Genomic DNA, 22,468 nt, shown 5'->3' with positions numbered 1-22,468 from the left:
GCCATCTATGAGAGGGAGAATATTTGACCATCTGTTTCTGAGAAGCCACGCTGCATGGCTAAGCTGTGCCTTACAGAGTGGGTGCCTCAGATGTAATATATGATCCCAGTCCTGAATTTCTCAGCCTCTTAAGATGTTCTGGAACTTTAGTGTGCAGTAACTACAACTTCTTAATTAAACATTACGACCCAGTCTTTCAAACTTGAGTGCTTCATTTTAGCCATTAACAGTGAGATTTTGAGAGTGTTCAGCATTGGCCTAACTCTGCTATTATTGAAGTTAGCAATAAAATTGCTACTGATTAAGACTGGATGTACATTACTCCTCAACAGCCTTCTCATCAAATTACAGGTATTAAAATGGAAAATATTATTCTTCACTTAACATCAGTATCTCTGTAACCACAAAATGCTTGCTTGTTAAATAAGAAAAATGTGAAAGTTCAAATGATTGCATTAGCTCGTAGAATGTTTGATAAGTTTGGGTGACAGGAACATTTTAATCCTAGAGCCAATATAATCCATGTGCAAAGCCTTTTGTGTCTTTTTTTTTAGGAGGAAACAGAGAAAGCTACTGATTTGCAGCTACCATGCTTTACTTTTGTCTTCAAAAAGAGATTACCTATCCAGTATTTTTGACAAAATTTTTACTATGTTAGGCATTTCCTGAAAAAATAAGAACACTGGGATTACTGTTCAAGAGAATTCAAACTTCTGTATGTGCATGATACTTATTAATACAGTGGAGTCTGTACTGTAGGCATTAAGATTCAAGAGAAAAGGCATTTATTAGTATTTAAAATGCAAATGATCTCCCTCCCATTGATTGTTACTTAATGATACATGTTCAGCAATAGTGGTGCCTTCTCTCTTTCTCTCTCTTTCTTCGTGGCTTAAGAGACAGGAAAATGTGCATTATCTTGTTCATGTTTAGATCCCTCTCAGGTCGCATTGTTGGAGGTGTCTGGTGGTTCTTCACGCTCATCATTATTTCATCCTACACTGCTAACCTCGCTGCTTTCTTGACTGTTGAGCGAATGGTCTCGCCCATAGAAAGTGCAGAAGACCTTGCCAAACAAACCGAAATTGCTTATGGGACACTGGACTCAGGGTCAACCAAAGAGTTCTTCAGAGTAAGTTGGCATGTCCATTAGAGCAGCTCTCCCTACCGACTGCTTTTGTAAGATGCTTGGAAGGGTGAAATAATGTTACTTTGCAATTATATGTAATATAGTTTATAACTCCTGCAATACTTTAGCTACATTTTTACTCCCACAACACCATTTGTTGGAGTTTTCAGTTGTTTTAATTTGTGGAAAACTTATTGATCCTGTCACATTGGGCAAAAGAGGTTCCCCGAGGGATACTGAAGCCAGTGATAATTAAAGCAGCATTGCACTATTGATTCATCTGAAGCTACAGTACTGAAATGATGTGCAGCATTGAAAGCCTATGATGATAACATGGAGTCTTGCAGGTTTTGTTTCTACTTATGGATTTGGCTGTGTGCATTTTGCTTTAGGGTCTTGGGTGGTGGGCAGGAAATGCATTTTTTAATTTGCTGACTTTCAGATGAATAATAAAGAGAAAATATATCTCAGGGGGATGTGGTTGGAGCATTAGGAAACAGCCTAAATAGGCATTCATACGTCTGTGCTGTCTGCATTGATTACTACATTTTCATTTGCTTTCCTGTGTTAGTGTGGTTGGTATGTAATCCTCATCGTTTGCCAGCTGGAAAACAGAGAGCCTGGACATCACAAGGAATACAAAATAAACAGTCCCTCCTGCTTTATTTCATGTCTTTAGCAGATGAAAGTTAAGCCTAGCTGACTGAACGTGTGTGAGTTTAGTGTTTGAACATGGCTCTGAATAAATGCTGTGAGCCAGTAATCCTTCCTTGGAAAATACATGGTATTATTTATCTCAAAGGTGCCGCTTAAGGCATTTTTAGAAGAAAGGAAGATGGAGTGATAATTTTTTCTTATTATCCAGTTGAAAGGGGACTGTTCTGTGGTAGGTACTCCCATGCACCTTGACTGTTTTCAGTTTGGCCAAACTGAACTGAGTGAATCATTAACAAAATTATGGATGGGATTTGTGAACTATAGACAGTATCAATTCAAGGGCAGATGCTGAGTGTCCCCCAAAAGGTCTGTAGTGAAATAACCTTTTTATTGCAAGAGATATCCCCAAAGAAGAACTTGCAAATATTTTCTATTAGCTGTAAAAAGATGATGGCTTATAAGATATAAATGGCACTTAACCAACACACAGTGGTTTAGCCTTCACATAACGAAGCTGTCCAAATCTACAGATTTCTTCTGTAGACACTGGAGAATGAAAAGCACCCCTACGCATCCTGTACGGGACGAGTGTGTTATGTTGAAATAAATCACTCTTTAAAGTATCTTCCTCTCTGCATCAACTCTAGAGGGATCTCACTGAAATGGCTAGGGTGCTTGGTACCTCATTTTTTAATGGATACGGTTTGGTGACAGGTTTCTAACTACACCTGCCTTCTTGTATATCCAGGGTGTTGGTATACACCTGAATCTGACACTACAGATGCTCTCTGGGAGCCTTATGTTTTACCCCAAGTGGTAGAAACTCATCTTGTGGTCCCCAGAAGCCCTGATTTCACATCAGATGTCGACAAAAATGGTGGCATTAAGATATAGGAGGCTTGTCTGAGCATTGAAATATTTTGATCCTGAGATGGCCAAATTTCCTATTTTCTTGAAAAGAGTACTCATTATTTATATTCATCTATGCTTAACCCATAGATTCTTCTTTAGCTCAATTTGTGGAAAGTTAGGTATTTAACTCTGGGAATTCCAGTTTCAGTCCATCACACGCTGAGGTGGTAACGACAATATATGCATACGAATAGTTCTTTCAACTAGAACGAAGCTGTGATGATAGTTAAAAACATGATGCTGAGGACCAGGCAGGTTTATTTAACTTTGGATTTATTAACTTGTTGCATTTTCAAGAGTATCCAGTGCTTGCAATATTTTTTAGATGATGATGCAAAAATTAATTCCCAAGGAAACAGTAAAGAACGAAGGAATGGAGTTGTTTTCTTAAGAGTTTCAAAACACTCTTACAAGCTATTTGTTTGAAGTAAGGAGTTCAGGTATTTTGACATAAAAACAGTCTTGGTCACAAAAATGTCATGATTCTTTTACATCATCCTGTAAACACAGATACTTTTTTGTTTGAATCAGTATTTCATGCAAGATCTCTCCTTAAAGAGAAGATTCTTTCTCCATCTATAATGACAGCCATTCTTCCACTTTAATCTTAAAGGGTTAAGAGAAAAAGAAGGAAAATCAATGTTCTCTTTATATTTTTTTCCTTTATTTCAAAATACAAAGGGAAACATTAAAAGTAACTACAAATACTAAATATAGTTGCATATGCAAAATTTGAAGCTTTATCAAGATTTAGACTGTGTTGATCACTTTTTTAAAAATGGTATAATTGAGGCCCTGTTATCAAATGATTTCTAATCTCTGCAACAGTATAGTGATTGTTAATGATACTCTAAAAATATTTTTCACAAAACAGAGACAAAGATAAAATATCATTGACAGACAATATTTGCACAAACACTGTTTGCATAATCATAAATCAAGGCCTAGCCTGAAACAATAGTAGGAGAAGGCTTGTTTCCCAAGTCTAACATTTCCTGTGGCTGGAAGCAAACATCATCAGTTTTGGGATTAAAGTCATGTGTAACTTTTCTGTCAGTGATTACTCTCTGGCTGAAGATGAGCCTTCAGGACATTTTCTCATCATTTGATCATTTCTGATCAAAATGTCAGAAACTCTGAAGATCCATTCAGTCTGCTTTGAGTCCAGATTGAAAACAAAAAAGGGAAAAGTCATTTTAAAGCCAACATAAAGAAAAAGACGACTTTGATACTATTAGCTATTTACTTATTTCCTGTTTTGGACACAGTGAGAGTTGCGTTTTCCGAGCAGCTTGCTCAAGAGGAAAAGAACTTAGTTTTAGGAGTCCTACTCAGAAAATCCCTAAATGAAAATTATCCTAGCTTGGCTGACTGCAGGGGAAAGCTGCAATATTTTGTCATATGATAACAAGGAATATCTGTTGGTTCAGTCTTCAATTTTCACGCTGGGTTGACATGTAGAAGTTGAATGTTAACCAATAAAAGCTTGGGAGAAGAAAATGTTCTTACAGAGCAGATGCCTTGTTAGACTTGCCATATTTTTTGTCTCTTGATGGGCAAAGGAAACTAGGTCCTAAAAAATAGATTTAAATGCAACCTTTTTCAATCGATACAGGGCATTGTTTCTTCTTACTAATAGAGCTATTTTATCTGTTGCGTGTTTTTAGTTTTGACAGAAAGTGACCTATTAGGTGTTTACTTTATAAGGAATCTGATGATATGAATGCTAAGATGTAAAAAATGATTGGAAGTGAAGGCAGACAAAGGCAAGTAATTATTCTTGAAATGATGCCTGATTCATTACTGCTCTCCTCCATTTTTTTTTCTTTCTGTAAATTTAAGTCCCTGAAATTACATCAGTGTAAAGCAAAAAGAATACATGGGTGGCTTAGCTTACGCTCTGCTCTTAGCCACTATTATGTAAATGAAAAGTAGCTGTGACTACAGTGGAAAGAGAGGGTGACAAGGCAGGATGTGATTATGGACATGCCCAGCTGTTGGTAATTTAAATTTTATTATATTTGACAGAAAGATAAAATTATGCATACAGACAAGCTAAAAAAGCAAGGATAATTTATCATGTTCTGTTATATGGTATTTTTATTGAATATTTCTGGTTAAACGCCACTTTCAAGTTAGACCAATCATGCAGTAATTGGTAAAAAGAAGTGCTTCAGGGAAGTTACTCTTACTTATACAAAGGCTCAGTTGCAGGCTTTTTAAAGCCATTGTCAATTTAAATAATACCTAGATTATAGGATTTGATATTTGTTTAAATATTCTAAGGCCCTTTGTTTTGGGGCTTTATAATAATGAATATTTTCCTGGAGTGCTCAGCACAGTGTAGGAATGGGCTCATAGACTAAATCTTGCTTGGCTGGAAACTCCTGTTGACTCAAATAAAAGCTGACTTGAGCATCGGGTTAAAAAGTCCTTTTTGCAGCATGCATAAGAGAAGACAAGTGCCATCTCTTATTAAATAAAAACACTGTATAGTGTTCAGCTGACACACTGCTTGTTTGCATGTATGTATCCCTTGTTGCGATAGGAAGCAAAGGAATTGTTGAATGAATCTAATGACCACAGGAAGCTTCTCAGACTAATAGCATTTCCTTCCTTCCTTCCTTCCTTCCTTCCTTCCTTCCTTCCTTCCTTCCTTCCTTCCTTCCAACGAAAATTCTTATTTGTTTTTATTTTTATTAAGTTTTATTTTTGCTTAAGTCTTTACTTGTGGTTACACCATGCATTCCCAGACAGGAAAATTTCCAGCTAATGCACTCTAAGCTGCAAATTCTTGCACATTCTTTGAACAAGTACCTTTCTTACTCAATTACTTGCAGGATCACAGTCTTTAAAATAAATCCACTGATACTGCGGTTCTAAAAACATACCTAATACTTCTTTGAGACAAATGCTTAGGGCGTTTTGTTTCCTTTAATAGCATATTTGGTCCAATTTGCTGTTTCCGTCTTTTGTTGTGAACCATGTCTTGAAATGTTGTGCAGCCTTTCTGAATGTAAATTGAATGAATTCTGGACTCTGAATGTTGAAAACAGAAATCTTACTTAAGCTATTGTGGTTTTGATGGTGTAAGAAGTGGGTGTTAGAGCTGAAAAATGCTTCAAGACTCAGCTCAGTATTCATGGGGAGTTTATTTTGTTGTTTCTCTTTCCCATACAGGTTTATTGTGGATATCTATTTCATATATAATTTCCTAATTACTTTACAACACTTTGACTGTGTGAACTGCCTTTATCTAACGGTAAATTCAGGTCTTAGCTTTGCAGTTATTTTATTGTGACTGCTAGAGGCTAACTGGGCCTAAAAATAAGATTTGATTTTATAGTATAGATATTGTTATTTCTTGCTTCTTTTAAAATAATCACGGAATTCAAAGAAAATCCTTATCCAAGTATGATTTTCCCAACCCCAGTTGTTTGAAATATGAAGTATGATTGATTTTATTTTGAACAGTTCCATTCTGAAATGTTGCAACATTCTTTTGTTCTAACTTCTTTTTAATTTTCTCCAGAGATCAAAAATAGCAGTGTATGAAAAGATGTGGACCTACATGAAATCAGCAGAGCCGTCAGTGTTCACTAGGACTACTGCAGAGGGAGTAGCTCGTGTCCGCAAATCCAAGGGCAAATTTGCCTTCCTGCTGGAGTCCACCATGAATGAATACATTGAGCAACGAAAGCCATGTGACACCATGAAAGTGGGAGGAAATCTGGATTCGAAAGGCTATGGCGTAGCCACACCGAAGGGTTCTCCATTAAGGTGGGTGGAATAGTATAACAATATAAAATGTGTTGTTATAGTATTCCACCTTCCCTGATGTCCCTGATATAGCTCTTTTTGTTTTGTGTGTGAACATGGTATGTTATTTTTCTTTTCTTCCATTTCATATTTTTTTGATCAACAAAGGTAACCATTTCTAATTACAATATGGATTTAGCAGCTATAGTTGGCATATCTTTCAAGGCCATATAAAAACCAAACTGGTTGAACACTAGCTACTTGAAGTCAGCCTCAATAGAATTAACATCAGCTATTATATTTCATCAGCTTTTTTCACCTAATTCAACCCTTTATAGCAGTATTATGCCTACATTATCTGCATCAGTATCTGCATCAATACTATGCCTACATTTTATGTTTTGTTTATTATCTTGGCTGCTAATTTCTGAATAAGAAGCTGCTTGTAACATCTTTTTTCAAATGTCATTACTTAGAGGCAATTAGTCCTTCATTAAAGCAACTTCATTAAAGTACTTAAAGCACCTTCTTATTTAGAAAAAAAAAAAAGTTTGTGTTTCTAGCATTATGCATTTCAGTACTGCCTTCAAACTCACCAGTATTTTCTTTATCGAGGTATCAGACACATTCAGTCAAGTAGGAGAGTTTTTGATTCATGGGCAGAACATCATTTGCTTTTCATTCAAATTGTCAGGGCAACAGAAGTGAAGGTACTAGTTCTGTGTTAAAATTGGCAGTATTTACCATTGTGTTGTATTTAATGTTTAAGGCAAACAAAACTCGCCTTTTTCCTCTGGTAGACCTGCCAATTTTCTTCAAAGCGAAAGAGCAACTAGTGGATTGAGGGAGTCTTACAGTGAGAGGGTGCATGTGATTGGGGGAGAGGGAATGGCCCGCGGAGCCACCAGCACCCCACTTCTCAAATTTCCCCCATGTGCTCATGATAAGGGGTTACCACAGGCTCTGATGAAATAGATTCTCCAAGGAGACGAAGCGGGTTGAAGAGAGGAGTTGCAAGTGCAGATGGAGCCATAGTTCTGTGCGGGAAATCGCTAAGGAGGTACCTGTCTACATCCGAGACCACGGAGGACACGTCATTACCACTATGCAGATAACTAGACTCACTCTTAACTCACCAATTTAATCTGCACATAATACCACAAACCTCAGTAGCCTTAACTGTATTACACGGATGGGAATAGGAGTATCATCAGAATCATTTCCATCTGCAGCAAAAGAAGATTTGTATGTGCAGGAGAAAATCAGGCCAGTTATTTCAGTGGTTGAATATGAATTTTTGGTCCTCTCAGTACCTCTCACATTTAAAAAACTATCACCTTCACCACTGAATAAAGTGGTAAGAGAACATAAGGAGGTGAGAGAGGGAAAATTATGACAATAAAAATATTAATTGTAAAGAAAAACATGTCCAGAGCTCACAGGGTTGTTAAAGGTAGAAGGCGGCAGATAATAGGAGAGGCTGATCTATTATCTGGGCATATTTTCAAAGCACTTACTTTTTATTTTGTATTTCTAATAGATTGCGATCTCCTCAGTGTTTCAGACAACCTAGAAGTGGTAGGCAGCACTGCAGTTTAGCGGAGCTGCTTTCCCGTAGTAAGGAAACGCCCATTGCTGACAGTCGTGCTTTATTGTGCCAAACCTAGGGCAAACTTTTTAGGAATCACTTTAGCTGCTGTCATATATATATCCTAGCAGTGGCTGTTTGCTCTAAGCATGCTTTATGGTGCTCTTTAGTCCCTCTCACTCTTTTCTGCAGAGTATCTAACACCACCAAGAGAAAGCCTGTTGTAATGAGCACTAGTAGCCAGTGGAAGTTGGTTTGTGTCAAATTTGGGCTTATTTCAGGTTTGTTCAATTGGCTAGATAAAAATATCTAGGAGTAATGGGGCCGAGACATAAAGCAGTTAAACTTGGAAGGAAGAGGGCCTAGTAAGACAGTTTAATAAGAACAGAGAGGAAGAGCACAACCTTGAAGGCAAGGATCAAGTGTGAAATCCTGGTTCCATCACAGCTAAAGACCAAGCTCCCATATGTTTCAGTGAGGCCACAGTTTGATCTAACTGGGGTCAGCAACTATCAGTAGGGTGATTTGATCAGTATTTAATTTTTCACATCCTACCTTCAACTGTTTTTCAAAAAGGGGAATACAGGGAAACCTACCCAACTGGAAAATCGGACCAAATCTTCTTTCAAGCTGTCTCGACTGGCTGTCCATGTCCCTGCCTTTCCTGAGCCTTTCTTTCACATGTGCTAAGCTGCTTGTTCTCCTGCTGCACCCCATTCCCTCTCCAGCCCCAGTGACACACCTCAGGCGACACATCAGTGCTGCTTACCTGTTAAAAACATTAAGCAACACACTTATGTTCTGGACAAAAATAAAGACCAAGCAACACCTCACATTCATACCACCTCTTCCATATATGTCTGAAGAGGGGAAAAGCTTCCTACCCCTGTGCTTTTGAACAGAAAAGACTCAGCTGTAAATTTTAACTGCATGCTTCAGTATTTTCTGAATTGTTTGAGACTGTAAAATATGCTGGTTTTGCTATTTTGACTGCATGCCACATGGTAGTGTTTCTGTTGCTGATCAGATGACTTATGTAACTGCTGCCTGCACAGATAATTGCAAATATTGAACATGCAGTTTGAAATCCATGAAGGGCAGACTAGCTAAGCTCATTACGTAAATTAGTCAAAAGACATAATTTGCTATGGGAGTTGTAAATTCTGTATTTTATTTAATGATCATAATTTCCTAGTTGAGTTATGTGTAGACCACAAATTACTTGATGCAGTTCACAAATAATTGCAAGTAGCATATAAATGTTAAACATTTACACTCTATTCTTGGTCTGTTCAGGACTAGGGAAAAATACCGATATTTTCAAATGAATTATTCATAGCAAATTATTCACTAAACTCTTTGAACACCTATTTCACTAGAGATATTTTAGTCTTAATCCTCCTCCTTCTTACAATGATTATAAATCAGGATTTTTTTCACTGAAAATGTAGTAACAGCGGCATAAAATTGATGTGAGTGTATGGAGAACCAGACCATGTATTTTCACACATCTAACGCTGACAGGAAGTGGGGTAATCTAAATCAGACTTCTTCCTGTAGCATAGGACTAGCGATGGTTCCCTGCCATCACATCACCGGGCTCATGTCCATTACAGAGCACATACCCATCACTTCACTCATCCGGATGAAATCCACCTGTCAGAGCGATCCAGGGACTGGTCTCTCTGTTGCTCATGACCCTACGCATGAGCAGGGTAGTGGATTTTAATTTGAAACTCTTCCTTATTGGGTTCCATGCTACACTCCTGCAGTGTTCAACCAGTACCTATTGGCTAATTGGAATGATTTGTTCTCAGTGCTGGTGTAGTATTAGGATTCATGCATATCACTGGATGGAAGAGAATGGGAAATGCCTGATGTGTGTTTCTTTTATGCCCACCTGGCAGTACCACGTTACACATCATGTGTGTCTCCTTCCTTCCTTCCTTTTCAGTGATATTCATTTCTATATAATGTTGTAAAAGACTGACATATTTGAGAAGGAACGTGGGATTGAGGGCAAAGGCTCTCATCACAAAAAAGATTGAGTTTCTATCATGGCACTATCCAGCTGTCCTTTCTGTTTCCTCCTCCTACCACGGTAGGTATCCTTCCAAAACTACTGTGTAGTAATCAGTGTGAATCGATGAGTTTTTTTCTTCAACGGTGGCATTTTCAAAGGTGGTTAAGAGAGTGCTGCTTGTCTGCTTAGCAAGACCTGCCTTTGTAAATGTGTTGTCGTTAGAAGACGTTCCTGTGGCCAGACTTCTGGCCATTGTGGATCACCCCTGGCTCGTCTGCCTTGCAGTAATCTGTGTTTCTAGAGGGCAGCACCTGGAGATCCTGTACTATGCAAATCCTGTGCCTTGCATGCCTCTGCTTTTCTGGCTTAGATATGTAGGCATCACAAACAAGTTTGAATAGCGATGAACATGAAAGAGTTCTCCACTCTAAGAGGTAATGAAAAAGGAAGTAGGGGCAATATTGTCTTAAAGGTACACGAAAAGCTTTTTCTAGTTTTTGTACCTTGAAGCTGTTTGATGCAAAGGTGAATGACAGGTTGAGCTAAAAAATGAGGAGTTGTCGTAATTGTTTCTGTGACTGCTTTAACTAAGGACATTTGTCTGTCCTGTCCTGCAGCTGACAGTATGCAGTGTGGATGAGTGAAACCTGCTGAGATCATGAGTGTCTGGTGAGACACTCTGAGTCCAGCCGGATGCGAGTGACAGGATTAGATCTAGCCAAATAATAAAAAACTGTTGTGAATAGATGTGTTGATGTATTTTAGAGACTGGTGATGGCTGTTCACCAACCTATATTAAGAGCTATATTAAGTTCCCACTATTGCAATTACGGCTAATGTTTATAGATACGAATCTGGAATTCTACATTTCATTATTCAAGTCTCTGTTCTTTTTATGTAGTAAAGAAGTAACTCCAGTTTGACTTTAGGAGGAATTGTTTATGGTCTGGGGAGGAAGGAGAAAAGGCCCACATGGTGATATCTGCTGGTTCTTTGCAGTGTGACAGCTGGTGACATGAATTGACTCTTTACACCGGCTAAGGGCCAGTCCTTTACCTATTCTTTACTGTGTTTGTATTAACATGAGGTGGGAAATGTGGGAAGTGCATCAGTGAAGCAGGTGATGTGGATGTAATGTTCTGATCATTCTAGCAACTTGCATGAAGTGCAAAGTACACCGTGAGTGAAGCTATGGTTTTAGTTTCCATGCCTTGCAAGGGAGGAGTGCCCTGGAGAGTGCTTGAAGTGCAAAAGGCATCCGAACAGTGCCCTGTCAACATCTTACGGATTCTCTTGTTTTATATAATTGTGCAATACCTGAAAGAGATTTACCCGAGGAGTGAGGGATCTGTGGTGGAGGGAACTTTTTCTTGACGAAACCTGTGAGTTTATGTGCATAAGGTAAAGATCTGTTGTGAAGGGAGTTTTTCTGTGCATGGGCTTTATAAACTACCATCTTGATCTCAGTGACTTCAGCTAGTCCTTTTTTTCCCAAAGTAAATCTCTAAAATTGCCATTCTTCCATTGCTTCATTTCAATGTAGTACTATAGCTGACAATGTTACCTTTGCTTTTCAAGGATATATCCAGTATGGTCCCTTAGTCAGAAATGTAGTGGTGAAGGAAAACTTATTTTGGTAATGCATGTACTTTAATACAAAATATTGGCAGACCTTAGATAGAACGGGATATTCCCTATTCTTTTTTTTGGATGTGTTTTTCATTGACCTGAAACAAGCTTGGGAAAATAAGGGTAAATCTGATGGTATAATTTCTTCTGATGAGACCATTAAACTTTTTCTCAAGTTCTGTCCTTGATGTTTTTAGAGACCAGAGTATAAGGAGCTTATTGTGGAAGGAATTCCCAGATCATCATTCACTGTCGAAGCTGTTTATTGTGAACTTAATACATTATGCTGAGATATACCCCAGTTCTCTTTTTACCCTGGTTTTGTAGATCAGTGAATTGATAATTAACACCAAGCTCTGTGGGAAAAGAATCATAGTCATTACACAGAGGTCACCTATAAGGATAGATAAAAAATTTTCCGCCAAAACTTCTTGCATTCTCTGGTTTCTTATGATTTCTATAAAATTGGATTTGTGTGGGCAAAAAAGGGCTATGATATTCACAGATTCCCTCTGAGTGAGCGGAAAACTAGGAAAGAATGTTTGAGCTGACCACCCAAATTACTTAGAGAGTCAAAATTCATTTACTATAGAGGAGTTCTTTCACTAGCGTTTTTTCAAAGGTTTTGTACTGTAGAAATCCATGAATCTTCACAAAAATAGAATTTTCCCATGAGTGAAGCTTCCTTGTGAAAGTTGTGTTGTATCATAAAGTAAGCATTTCCCTGGACCGCTCTTCGGTGTACCCTGTATTGTTCAGTTTTCAAAGGACTTCATAGATTTTTTTTTTTTTAAACTGATATCATTGATGTAGCTATTCTAGCATGTGGTCTTTCTATGCATCTGGGCTGCATTGTTTACTCAATGGTGTGTTCCTGTTTCTAGAAAGGTACAGAAATAGGCAAAGGTAATGTACACTTGGGTCACCCTGGTGAGATCTGTGCCCTACGTGCTTTTGAGCATTGGTCTGGCAGTTCAGAGAAGAATGGGTATTTCATCTGCTGGCTAGCTGTCCTCCAGCTGGCAACACTGGCATCCAAAGACCTCCACAGATCATTCTGAAGACAAGCAACCTTCACGGTGAGGAGAGATGCAGAGGAAGCAGGTTCGATTTTTTTTCACGTTTCTCTTCTCCTATCAGGATGGCTGATCTTGCCCATAATCAGTGTGTTATGTACAGAGGCAATCATTTCAGCAAAGCACTGGAGGAGCTAGAAGCTGGTGTATTTATGGTTGATGCAGAGAAGATATAGAGACAACTGGTGAATAATGGAGGTTTGAGGATAAAAATGAGTGATGTGAAATTACTGAGTTTAACCTCTATTCTTTTAAAGTACAGGGCAGTGCAGAAAACAAAAATCCCTGCATAGTTATGGGGTGGTCCGTTGATATTTACAAGAACAGGATTTTAGTCAGGAGTTTCACTTACCAAAATTTTACAATTTTACATTTTTTTCTGTGATACAAAATTATTTGAAAACTGGAATGTTATCTGTAACATTTTATGCATATTGTAAACATTATCCTGTTTGACTGATGGTGTAGATCATACTGTATGACTTTGCATAATGTTCTTCCCTTCACTTTAGGCATAACAAGGCTTGAGTTACCACCCCATTACCCATTCAGTGTCAGAGCTTATAGCCTGGATATTTCTCAAGTAGGTCAGATCCTTCAGAGCTCGTTGGGTTTTCTGTCAACTAAAAATAACATTTACTAGGTAAAAAGGCAGAAAGCGGGCCACTGCTTAGCCAGGAATGTAAAAGTCAGGGGTCAAAAGAAGATCAGTGAAAAGAGAGCTTGGCAATGAGTATTAGCAAGTTGTTCTTTCAGCTGAGCCTGGGAGGCATACTTAGTTTCGGTTACATGGATTATTTCTGCCTAAAAACAGAATATCTGTTTTAGAAGTAAAAATAAAGCCTTGAGAACAGAAATCAGAATTCCAGCTTTCTCTGTTCCTCAGTGATGCTTATTGGATTAATTTTATAATTTTTAATCAAGATAAGGGTCTTCCCCATACAAAAAGACTGCAATAAGAAAAGAGGAAAATTTGATGATGGCTAATGAGCTCCATTGCAAGATGTACGAGCAAATGTATTTAAGCAAAATCTTCTACTTGGAGGAGTTTTGCCCTTTCTTGCAATTTTTACATATAGAGACAGGAAATTTCAATAATCCTGATTTAAGTCACCAATTTGCAGTGAAGAGCATTGTTATTGAGAGAGTTTCTGATATTTGTGTCTTTAGAAGAAAACAACCCATTAGTGTCCATTATGCTGCACTCACTGAATTTTCTCTGTCCTGGCAAAAAAAACCAACATCAGTATATCTTTCAAGTACTTCAAAGAGCCATCTCTGATCTACCTTGTTCCACAGAGCCTATTTCTTCATTGCCACTTGCAGGAAGTTTTCACCCTCAGACTTCAGGGGGGCATTCATAATTGAACAAAGCTCTCCGTGGTCTGGAGGAGAGAGCAAAAGTCACAGGATTTTATTCTGTTGCCACTTCTGTTTTCCTACACTACGAATGACATTAGAAGCCACTGATGGAAGGCAAAGTTCTTCCAAGAAGCCCAGCTCCCATTTCGGTTGCACAGTCACATTCTGGCACCTCTCTGCTAATATCATCCTGCTTCTTACTCCAGGGAAGGTCCCAGGATTTTAGTGAGAACAGTTGTGAAACGAGGTGCTTCTGAGCAGGAGTGAAAGGACAGAGCATGTAAACAGCAATAAAGCTATTGCCTAGAAAGGTAATTTTTTGTCTAAACATTGCAATGGCAATAGGTATTTTTAAATTAGCGTTATAATCAGTATAAAAGGTGAAACTACCGTTCTGTCTCTTCAGCTTTAGCATTGGCTTAACAGCATGATGAGGCTTTTTTTTTTTCTTTATTTTCCTTCTTTACAAGATATTTATACAAGAGCTTTGTCCTTCTGATATTTAGTGATTACTAAAGGTGAAATTTCTGTTCAGTTGTATAGACGGATTGTTTGGACCAGTCCATGGTAGTCAGCACCAGGACAAGTTTTATAACAGGCTCGTTTTCTACAATCAGAAAGAAATCAAGGCATCAAAAAAAAACACAGTTCTTTTTTTGTTTTTCTGCTTCAGAAATATTTGAACGCAAACAGAGTAGGACTTTCACAATATCAAATCTGTCCAAATGAAATTTGTCAGGCTGTTCACTTCTCCGCAAGGTAAAAAGGGGCATATTTTTAAATACAACCAATGAACTTCCCTAAACTATCAGTGAAGACCAGAATCTCTCAAAAATACTGATACCATTGCTGTGCACACGTCTTAACTGACTTTCTGGAAGTTTGCCAAGGTTTGATGAGCGTTAATCCCCAGAGCATGCCACAGGCATACAAAAGGGTTGTCATTGTTTCCGATCTATAGACCCTCCAAAGAACAAACTCTGCTTCTTGGCACTTCAGAAATAAATTTCTGCTGCCCTTTTCCCTGCCATTTCCCCAATCCCTCATAAAGCAGCTCAGCAGAGGGCAAGATGCAGCCCATTATATTTTAACAATGCAGCTCGTTATTATTTCTCTCTTCTCTTTTCATTACAACTGTTTAGGTGTCAGTTCCCAGGAAACTGCCAGGCTTCAGAGTATTCATTAAGGGCACAATCCAGCTACCTTTTGAAGTTGATGGTACAGTTCCCGCCAAGTAAAAGGCCTATCCCACTAAGATAATAATTGTCCACGTAAATTGTAGGCAGACTAACGCAAAGGAACAGGCCACTGAAAGGCATCTCAGCAGCTCATAACAATACCTCTCTGTGGAACTGACATTTGGGGAACAAACAGCACCTGAAAAACATTTTGCAATTAATCTGTGTGGTAGTTGCAAAACTGCCCACTTCCAATTGACAGTAAGTACTAGATGGGCTCCAGAGAGACACAAAATGGCCATTTAGTCTGTATGCAGCCTTGGCTCTTGTGAGAAATCCCAAACCAAAAGCAGGAAAAAAAGTTCATTTTCTTTCTCGTAGAGTTTCTTTGAGCTGAGAACAGTATCTTAGACCAGCACACTGTGCAACAGAGTAGGCATTATGGAGGGAATGAACATCCCAGAACGAAAGGTGAAAATGTTGCCAATGAAAAAAAGCACAAAACAAGATTCAGGAGGCCTGGGACTGACACCCAGCTCCAGCTCCCTGGGCAGTTTTAATATATCTTTTCAGCTACTGTGTATCTTGGCATGGCATCTCTAAAATGCAGCTATTACCCCACTCAGGAAGATGTTCCCAAGGTGCTCAGGTTCCAGATAAAAATGGCCATATGTGCATCTCGCTGAACAAAAGTTTAAAAGGTTGTGTGATAAAACGGTGACTTGTGATTGATCAGTAGTTATTTCTCTGAACTGGTCTACCATGTGTTTGGTAGGAAGTAGGGTCAAAACTACTGCTTTTTTTCTCAACTACCTCTAGATACACTTTGTTCAAGTCTTTCTGTATTTTTATAGCTAGAAGCTTTACTCCCATTTTCTGCCTTCCTTCCTCTGCTTCCCATTCCAATTAAGTCACTGAGTAAGAGCTTAAATCAAAGCTGAAGAAGGATTTAGCTCTTATTTAACCACATCTTTTAGCAAATCACATGATGCTGAACAATGCTGTGTGTTCTTTTGTTGAGTGAGATTCGCTTTTAACAGCTTTTGGCAGGATTGGCAGTTTTCTGTAGTAAAAGTTTAACTACAATTTCCCCTGCACTTTTTTAAAGCCAAAAGTGAACTGGATGAAAGTGGTCCAAGCCTGACCTGATACAGAGACCTATTTTATTGTTACACCTCAGTTATTTCTTTCTACTCTAAAAGAACACGTAAAAAGAATAATCTGCCTCCAGGACCCAGAGAAGACAGAGCGCTTTTTTTTTCCTCCCCCCCCCAGGTGGGGAGGAATAGCATCTGTGCACAGGAAGATCCAGGTCCCTTGCATCTTCTATTACTAACAACAGCGACGACCAAGGCCTGCAGGTGAGAGCAGCCCCAACATCTGGCAGCCCATCTGTTACCTCCAGAAAAGGCTTTCTGTGTACATGGTTACACATTAGGCTCATTCCGATCTATTGCTTATATGGTTCCATCTAGTGCAGCCAAAGTTTTCAACCATGTTTATCGTAAGAGAGGATTTTACATTTAGAAGGAGACCTTTGGCTTCCTTGGTATGGATGTAGGCACCTGATTTTGCACACAGCAGTATGGAAATTCTTTTTATAGCATTTTACGCTGTGTCATTTGTGTGGTTCAGATCTATTTTGGATCTTAAAATTCTGAGTCTACAGAAAAACTCATCTCGAGTTTTTCTAGATAAGTCAAACCACCCAAATTTCAGGTGCCTAAATGCAAACATTGCTAGGCAATTTTTCTGATTTTTACATTTTCAACAAAATTTTTTAATTTGAAGGTTTCCACAAAAGCTTTTTACTGGTTGCAACACAAAACAGTAAGAGCCAGGATGTAGGTTGATGCTCATTTCTTTATCGGTTTTAATTAAAAAGATTATGTCCTTCTTTGGCGAAACTGTAGGACCAGCCTACGTTCAGATGCTCTGCGCTTTCTAAGATCCATCATCTCAGGTTTTAATCAGTATATGTTACTATTTTAATTATATTCTAACTTCACCTGCTAATGATATTTTTTCCTTTAAATTCACATGAACACTTGACAATTAGTTCTGGTTGTGCAGAGTTTAAATCATGCAAACTCAGGCTATGAAAGTGTGATTGAAAGTGAACAGAAAGTCATCACTGTTCCTTGAGGATTTAGGAATTGTTCCTATCCCAGTTAAATAAGCAGGCTGCTACTTTTGGCATCTCTTTTAGATAGTGGGCAATTATCCAAGGCAGTTCCAATTAGAGTGCTTTTAGTTCATCCAATTTGTAGGCCACAAGAGAAGATATTGTGGCATCAAATAAAATAATTGCAAACATTCAGACCACATCTAGAATATGGCATCCTTTTTTGGCCTCCTAATTCAAGAAAAACATAAATAAATTGAAGCAATTTCAGTGGAAGGTGATCAAACTGGAGCTGGGTCTGGAGCACCTGCCCTGTGAGGAGAGGCTGAGGGAGCTGGGCTTGTTCAGCCTGGAGCAGAGATGGCTTTGTGAGGGACTTAACGGCAGCCCACAGTGCTGATGGGAAGGTCTTTGAGGAGATGGAGCCAGGCTGTTCACAGCAGTGCAGGACGGGAAGATAAGAGACAATGGGCATAAACAGAAGCAGGAGAAGTTCAGACTGGACGTAAGGAGGAACCTTTTCCCCTGACTGCCTGAGGACAGCCCGACAGTGACACTGGTTGCCCAGAGAGGTTGTGCAGTCTCCATCCTTGGATGTTTTCAAACTGTGACTGAATGACGCCCTGAGCAGCTTGGTCTGACCTCAGAGCTGACCCCTGTGTGAGCAGGAGGCTGCACCAGACACCTCCTGAGGTGCCTTCCAGACTGCACTATGCTATGATCCTTTTTTGACAATTATGGATGTGAAAAGGACATCTTCAGCCATCACATTCAATCTCCTGGAACTACAGGAGTATTTGGAAAGTTGTAGGAGCTTATGGAGAGGGATGTTTAAGTTTTCTGCATAGTAGAAGATCTTCTCCCCAACTTGTACAAAAGCTGCTCTTGACCTCTAGGCTTTAATTATGATTTCTGTGAATCAAAAGTCAATCAGATTGTTTTCATCCCCATTCTCATGCTGGAAAAGCAGAAGAGAGTGAGAGTATCTCAATTCAGTGAAATAAGTGGCAGTGCTTTGTATCTCTGCTTTGCCAGGGCAAAGGGAGCCCTTAACTTCCCAAGCAGCCTTATATAGCTGCTGAGTGACTGACAGCATGGACCTTTGTGGAACCCCGAAGAGTGGGGTCAAAAGGTGGAAGAGTTTTTTGTTACAGCAGTCAGACCACTCAGGTTGGCTGTCTCTCACTTTTGGCAGGGCACGCAGAAAAATTAGGAGTATCTCATGGTTAAAGACTGAGTTGAGGGAATGTGCACAGAAGTTTAAGCTTAGTCTGTCTCTTGGAAGTTATTTCCATTGGGAGGCCAGGAGGATAAATTCTCTATGAACACTTGCCTGAAAAGGCCCAAAGATTTCTGAACGGCAATGAAGTGTGGTTGACTGAGCATGAGGCTGGAAGTCATGTCATACTGATGAGCTTAATTATCATCCTGCCCCGATTTCCTGGGAGTCTTGGAGGAGGTCAGTTCACCTTCTGGCTTCAGTTTCACCTTTGCAAATTGAGGGTAATGGCAATTGCCTGTCAACCTCAGAGGGATAGTGAAGATTAGTAGCGTAGCGTTTATTGTGCTGCAAATATTTCGAGTCCATTCCTACTTCAGATGTTTATATGATTATTTCAAATCCATGGAAGTGTGTGCCTCAGAACAAACCCCACGGTAGATTTCTCAGTGTCTTTGATCAAAGAAACTGTTTTGGAGACAAAACAATGGGGAAAATGTAACTTCAGCTAATGGTTTCTTAAACAGTCTATAGTCTATGACCACATGTTGTTCTGTCTTCCCTGTAGAAAGCAATAGCAGAAATCTCCATCACCAGTGGACCCTACTCCCTCCAGCTTTTTTTATTAAAAGTGGCATGTGGGCATGTGTTCAGGACAACAGCAATTACATTAGCTGGATCTCCATATCCACTGCCGAGATCTATTAGTAATTTCCATACCTTGTTTTCTCTATAGCCTGGCTGCTTGTGTTTGAAACATTACAAGCGTGAGTATTACTATATTGAAGTGACTGTGCTTGGTATGACTGGTGTGAGTGCTGGTGTATTTGCATTTGCTGCTGTGTACATGGCTCTACCAATGGTGGCAACATTATATAGCTGGTTGCCAGAGGGATTGGATTGCCCTTGTCTGATAATTTCACCTGATCTAGGACAATGTTCAGCTGGCTTCAGGGCATTTTAATTATCAGCACACTGGCTATTGGACCGACCGACTCATCTGGTTGTTGGCACCATTTATGTTTGTCTCAGCCTATCAGATCTTCCTCATTAACTTCTGCGATAATACTCAGACAGAAAGTCCTAGGAACTCTTCCAGCTAATCCCCATTTTGGCTGCTGACCAAATAAGGCTTTATATGACACAACTGTAATTGCTTCATTTGTACGGTATTGATCTGCCATTAGGCAAAACACAAGCCAGCATTTTACTAAGGCTCAAGTTATGCAGTATTATTTATTGTTTGCATTGCAGTTGCAGCTAGAGTTCCCACCTGGGGAATGGACCCCCTGTTTTTTCTCTCAGTCTCTGCTTCTAATTAAAATAATGAACTTCAAAGTGCTTACACTATAATTAGACCAAAGCTTAAGAAACCATCTCTTAGCGGGGATCTTTCCATTTATTGCCTTCCTTGTAATACTTCTTTATGAAAAACAACAGTATGGAGTCACAAAGAAGCACGTATGGTTACAGAAATCTCTCATACCTCTTCTCAGTCTAAGTTTAGATCTGATAGCAGTGTTATCAGCTGTGCAGATCTTAGGAATTAGTGGTCTGTTTCTGGCAACAGTAAAAATCAAGCATTCATGCTGATTTCTCAGTGTTATCAATGGCTTTTGACATAGTGGCCACGTTACATTAATACCTTTGTGGACACTGATGTCAGTGAATGAATTCCCTTGGAAGCTGCAGTTTTGCCCCATTGCTTTCCCAGGTGGAGCTGCTTTCCTCACTAGGAGCAGACTGCTTGTCTTACAGCACTTTCAGTACCGTACAGTACGCTGATGGTATTTGGCCTTGCAGTCATTTCATGCTTCATTCTCATTAAGGTGAGACTGGGACTTCGTGGCTGAAAAGTCCAACCAGACAGGTGAAAGATCGGTGCTCATTGGAAACAGCACCTAAAATAGTGGGTTTGGTTTCTAAAATAAAAATATAGAAACTCAATTAAATCTGGCTACTTCTCAAATTCCTGAGAACAGTAATAGCAGTAAGTTCATTTTTTTTCCCAGTTGCAGCTGCTGAGAAGATAGCAGGAGGTTTTTTCTGTCACTGTGGCTCTTGCCACAGGTATCTATGTCTCTGTCACCTTGAGAATGGTTAAATGCAACTCATTTTGTATGACTCTTCTTCTTAGGACATCTCAGAAACATTAGCTAGGACAGAGGACTTCTATCACCTTTTATGGACCATCTTAAGCTGATGGTGAGGTAGTTTGTGAAAAAGGCGTGCACAGATGCTCAGTTGAGCATCTTTACTTGTAGAAGTCACTCCATTGTGACTCCTGATTTTTTTTACCATTTCTTAATCTTAAGCTGACATCTTAAACTAATTAGTTGCTGTTATGAGGTCTTGCTGCTTGCAAGGAAGAAAATGCAGCACATGTCATAAGAAGTAGAATAACGGGAGAAGACCATGTCAAATATAGTTCCCCTTATCCATCTTACCATTGTATGTTCATAAACGGTGAGATTCAGCCTGGCGTAAATGAAAAATTGGAGAATTCTGATAGTGCAATCTCTTCAAACATTGCCAAATTTGAACCAGTCTCCAAAAATGCCAGATATGTTCAATACTACATTAAGAAAGATCTTGGTTTTATTATATTAGCTGCCCTGCTACCCACTGAATAGAGCATACATTTATATAGCACATTGAGACATGGGGCTGGTTAGGAGCCAGAAAACCTAATTTTTGAGTGAGTCCAACAGGATATTTTACTTTCCGTGATTTGTCAGCGAAAGGCCTGACTGTTTTTGGAGGTCACAGTAACATTTCTTCTGGGGATAGGTCGTTCAGCCTAGGGCTGGGTGTTCCTGTGGATGAAAGCTGTGAAATGCTCAGTCCAAGGCACAATATTTCTGCCACTGCTGGGTCGTGTTGAATGGAGTGAAAAATTAGAACCTGCTGAAACAGCTGCCACCTGCTTTGTGCTGGAAGATTTTGATGTAGTAAAATCTTCCTCTGTGTAGAGTGGCCAGAGTCTGCGATCTTAATAGGCTGTCTAGTAATCCATCAGTCATATCAAATGGATTTAGATGGAACAACTTTCTAAGTTATAAGGGACCACACCGTATTTCTATTCAATAAGCACCGAATTGCATCCAAAAGAGATACATTTTTCCTAGCCTCATTCTGGATGAAAATAGTCACTCTGTGGCATTCAGAAGCATAAACATAAAATGCCTTACAAATATGGCTAAGACATTATGTAAAAGAAAATTTAAATCTACTGGCCAACATCAGTAATGAAGAATAATGTTTTCAATCCTGTTAAAATCAACTCATCCATTCAAAAAACAAATAGCTCATTTGTGCAGACAGTAAACTGCACTGTTTTGCTTTTTCTTGCGGATGGAGTGGCATAAAGCATCTCAGCGACATGTGCCTGGATAACATAACATAAGGTCACTTAGAGAGACCTGCACTAATGCAGTCTAGGTAGGAGAGAAGAGAGACAGCATGAGACCTGGTAGAGCTTCATTGCTATGGCCCCCACTATAAGTTATTATTCCCTCTCTTTTAGCAGCACTAATCCAACCGATGGAACCTCTGCCTGGCACTGAACACGTCCTGTGCCCCGCCACGAAACCCCTACCTGTCTGTGCCAATACTACCGTTTCCTCTCAGCTGGGGCCCCCTAAATTTAGGAGTTACAGGAGAGGCAGATGAAACAGCATCCAAACACCCTGCTGTGACAAAACTGTGAGTCAAGATCTGCTTCGCCTAAGGTGCAAAAAGGCAAAAGGCTTTCTGCCAGCCATGCCAGAGGTGAATGTTACCCTCTCTGAAAGCATTAAGTATTTTGGGA

The 22,468-nt window shown here is 39.3% G+C and overlaps 1 protein-coding gene across 2 annotated transcripts in view; it reads left to right on the top strand.

Annotated features, from left to right (window-relative positions):
• Positions 1-22,468, top strand: part of GRIA4 (glutamate ionotropic receptor AMPA type subunit 4) — a 248,677-nt gene that overhangs the window by 199,900 nt on the left and 26,309 nt on the right. For both annotated transcript variants that reach the window (XM_075140077.1, XM_075140078.1), the window contains exons 12-13: positions 934-1,132; positions 6,231-6,478. In XM_075140077.1, coding sequence (XP_074996178.1) covers positions 934-1,132; positions 6,231-6,478 — 447 coding nt within the window. The remainder of the gene's footprint in view (positions 1-933; positions 1,133-6,230; positions 6,479-22,468) is intronic.

Source organism: Calonectris borealis, chromosome 1, assembly GCF_964195595.1.
Source record: "Calonectris borealis chromosome 1, bCalBor7.hap1.2, whole genome shotgun sequence".
NCBI classification, from domain to species: Eukaryota; Metazoa; Chordata; class Aves; order Procellariiformes; family Procellariidae; genus Calonectris; species Calonectris borealis.
Note: the sequence above shows the minus strand (reverse complement) of the source record. Positions and strands in the feature narration are given on the sequence as shown.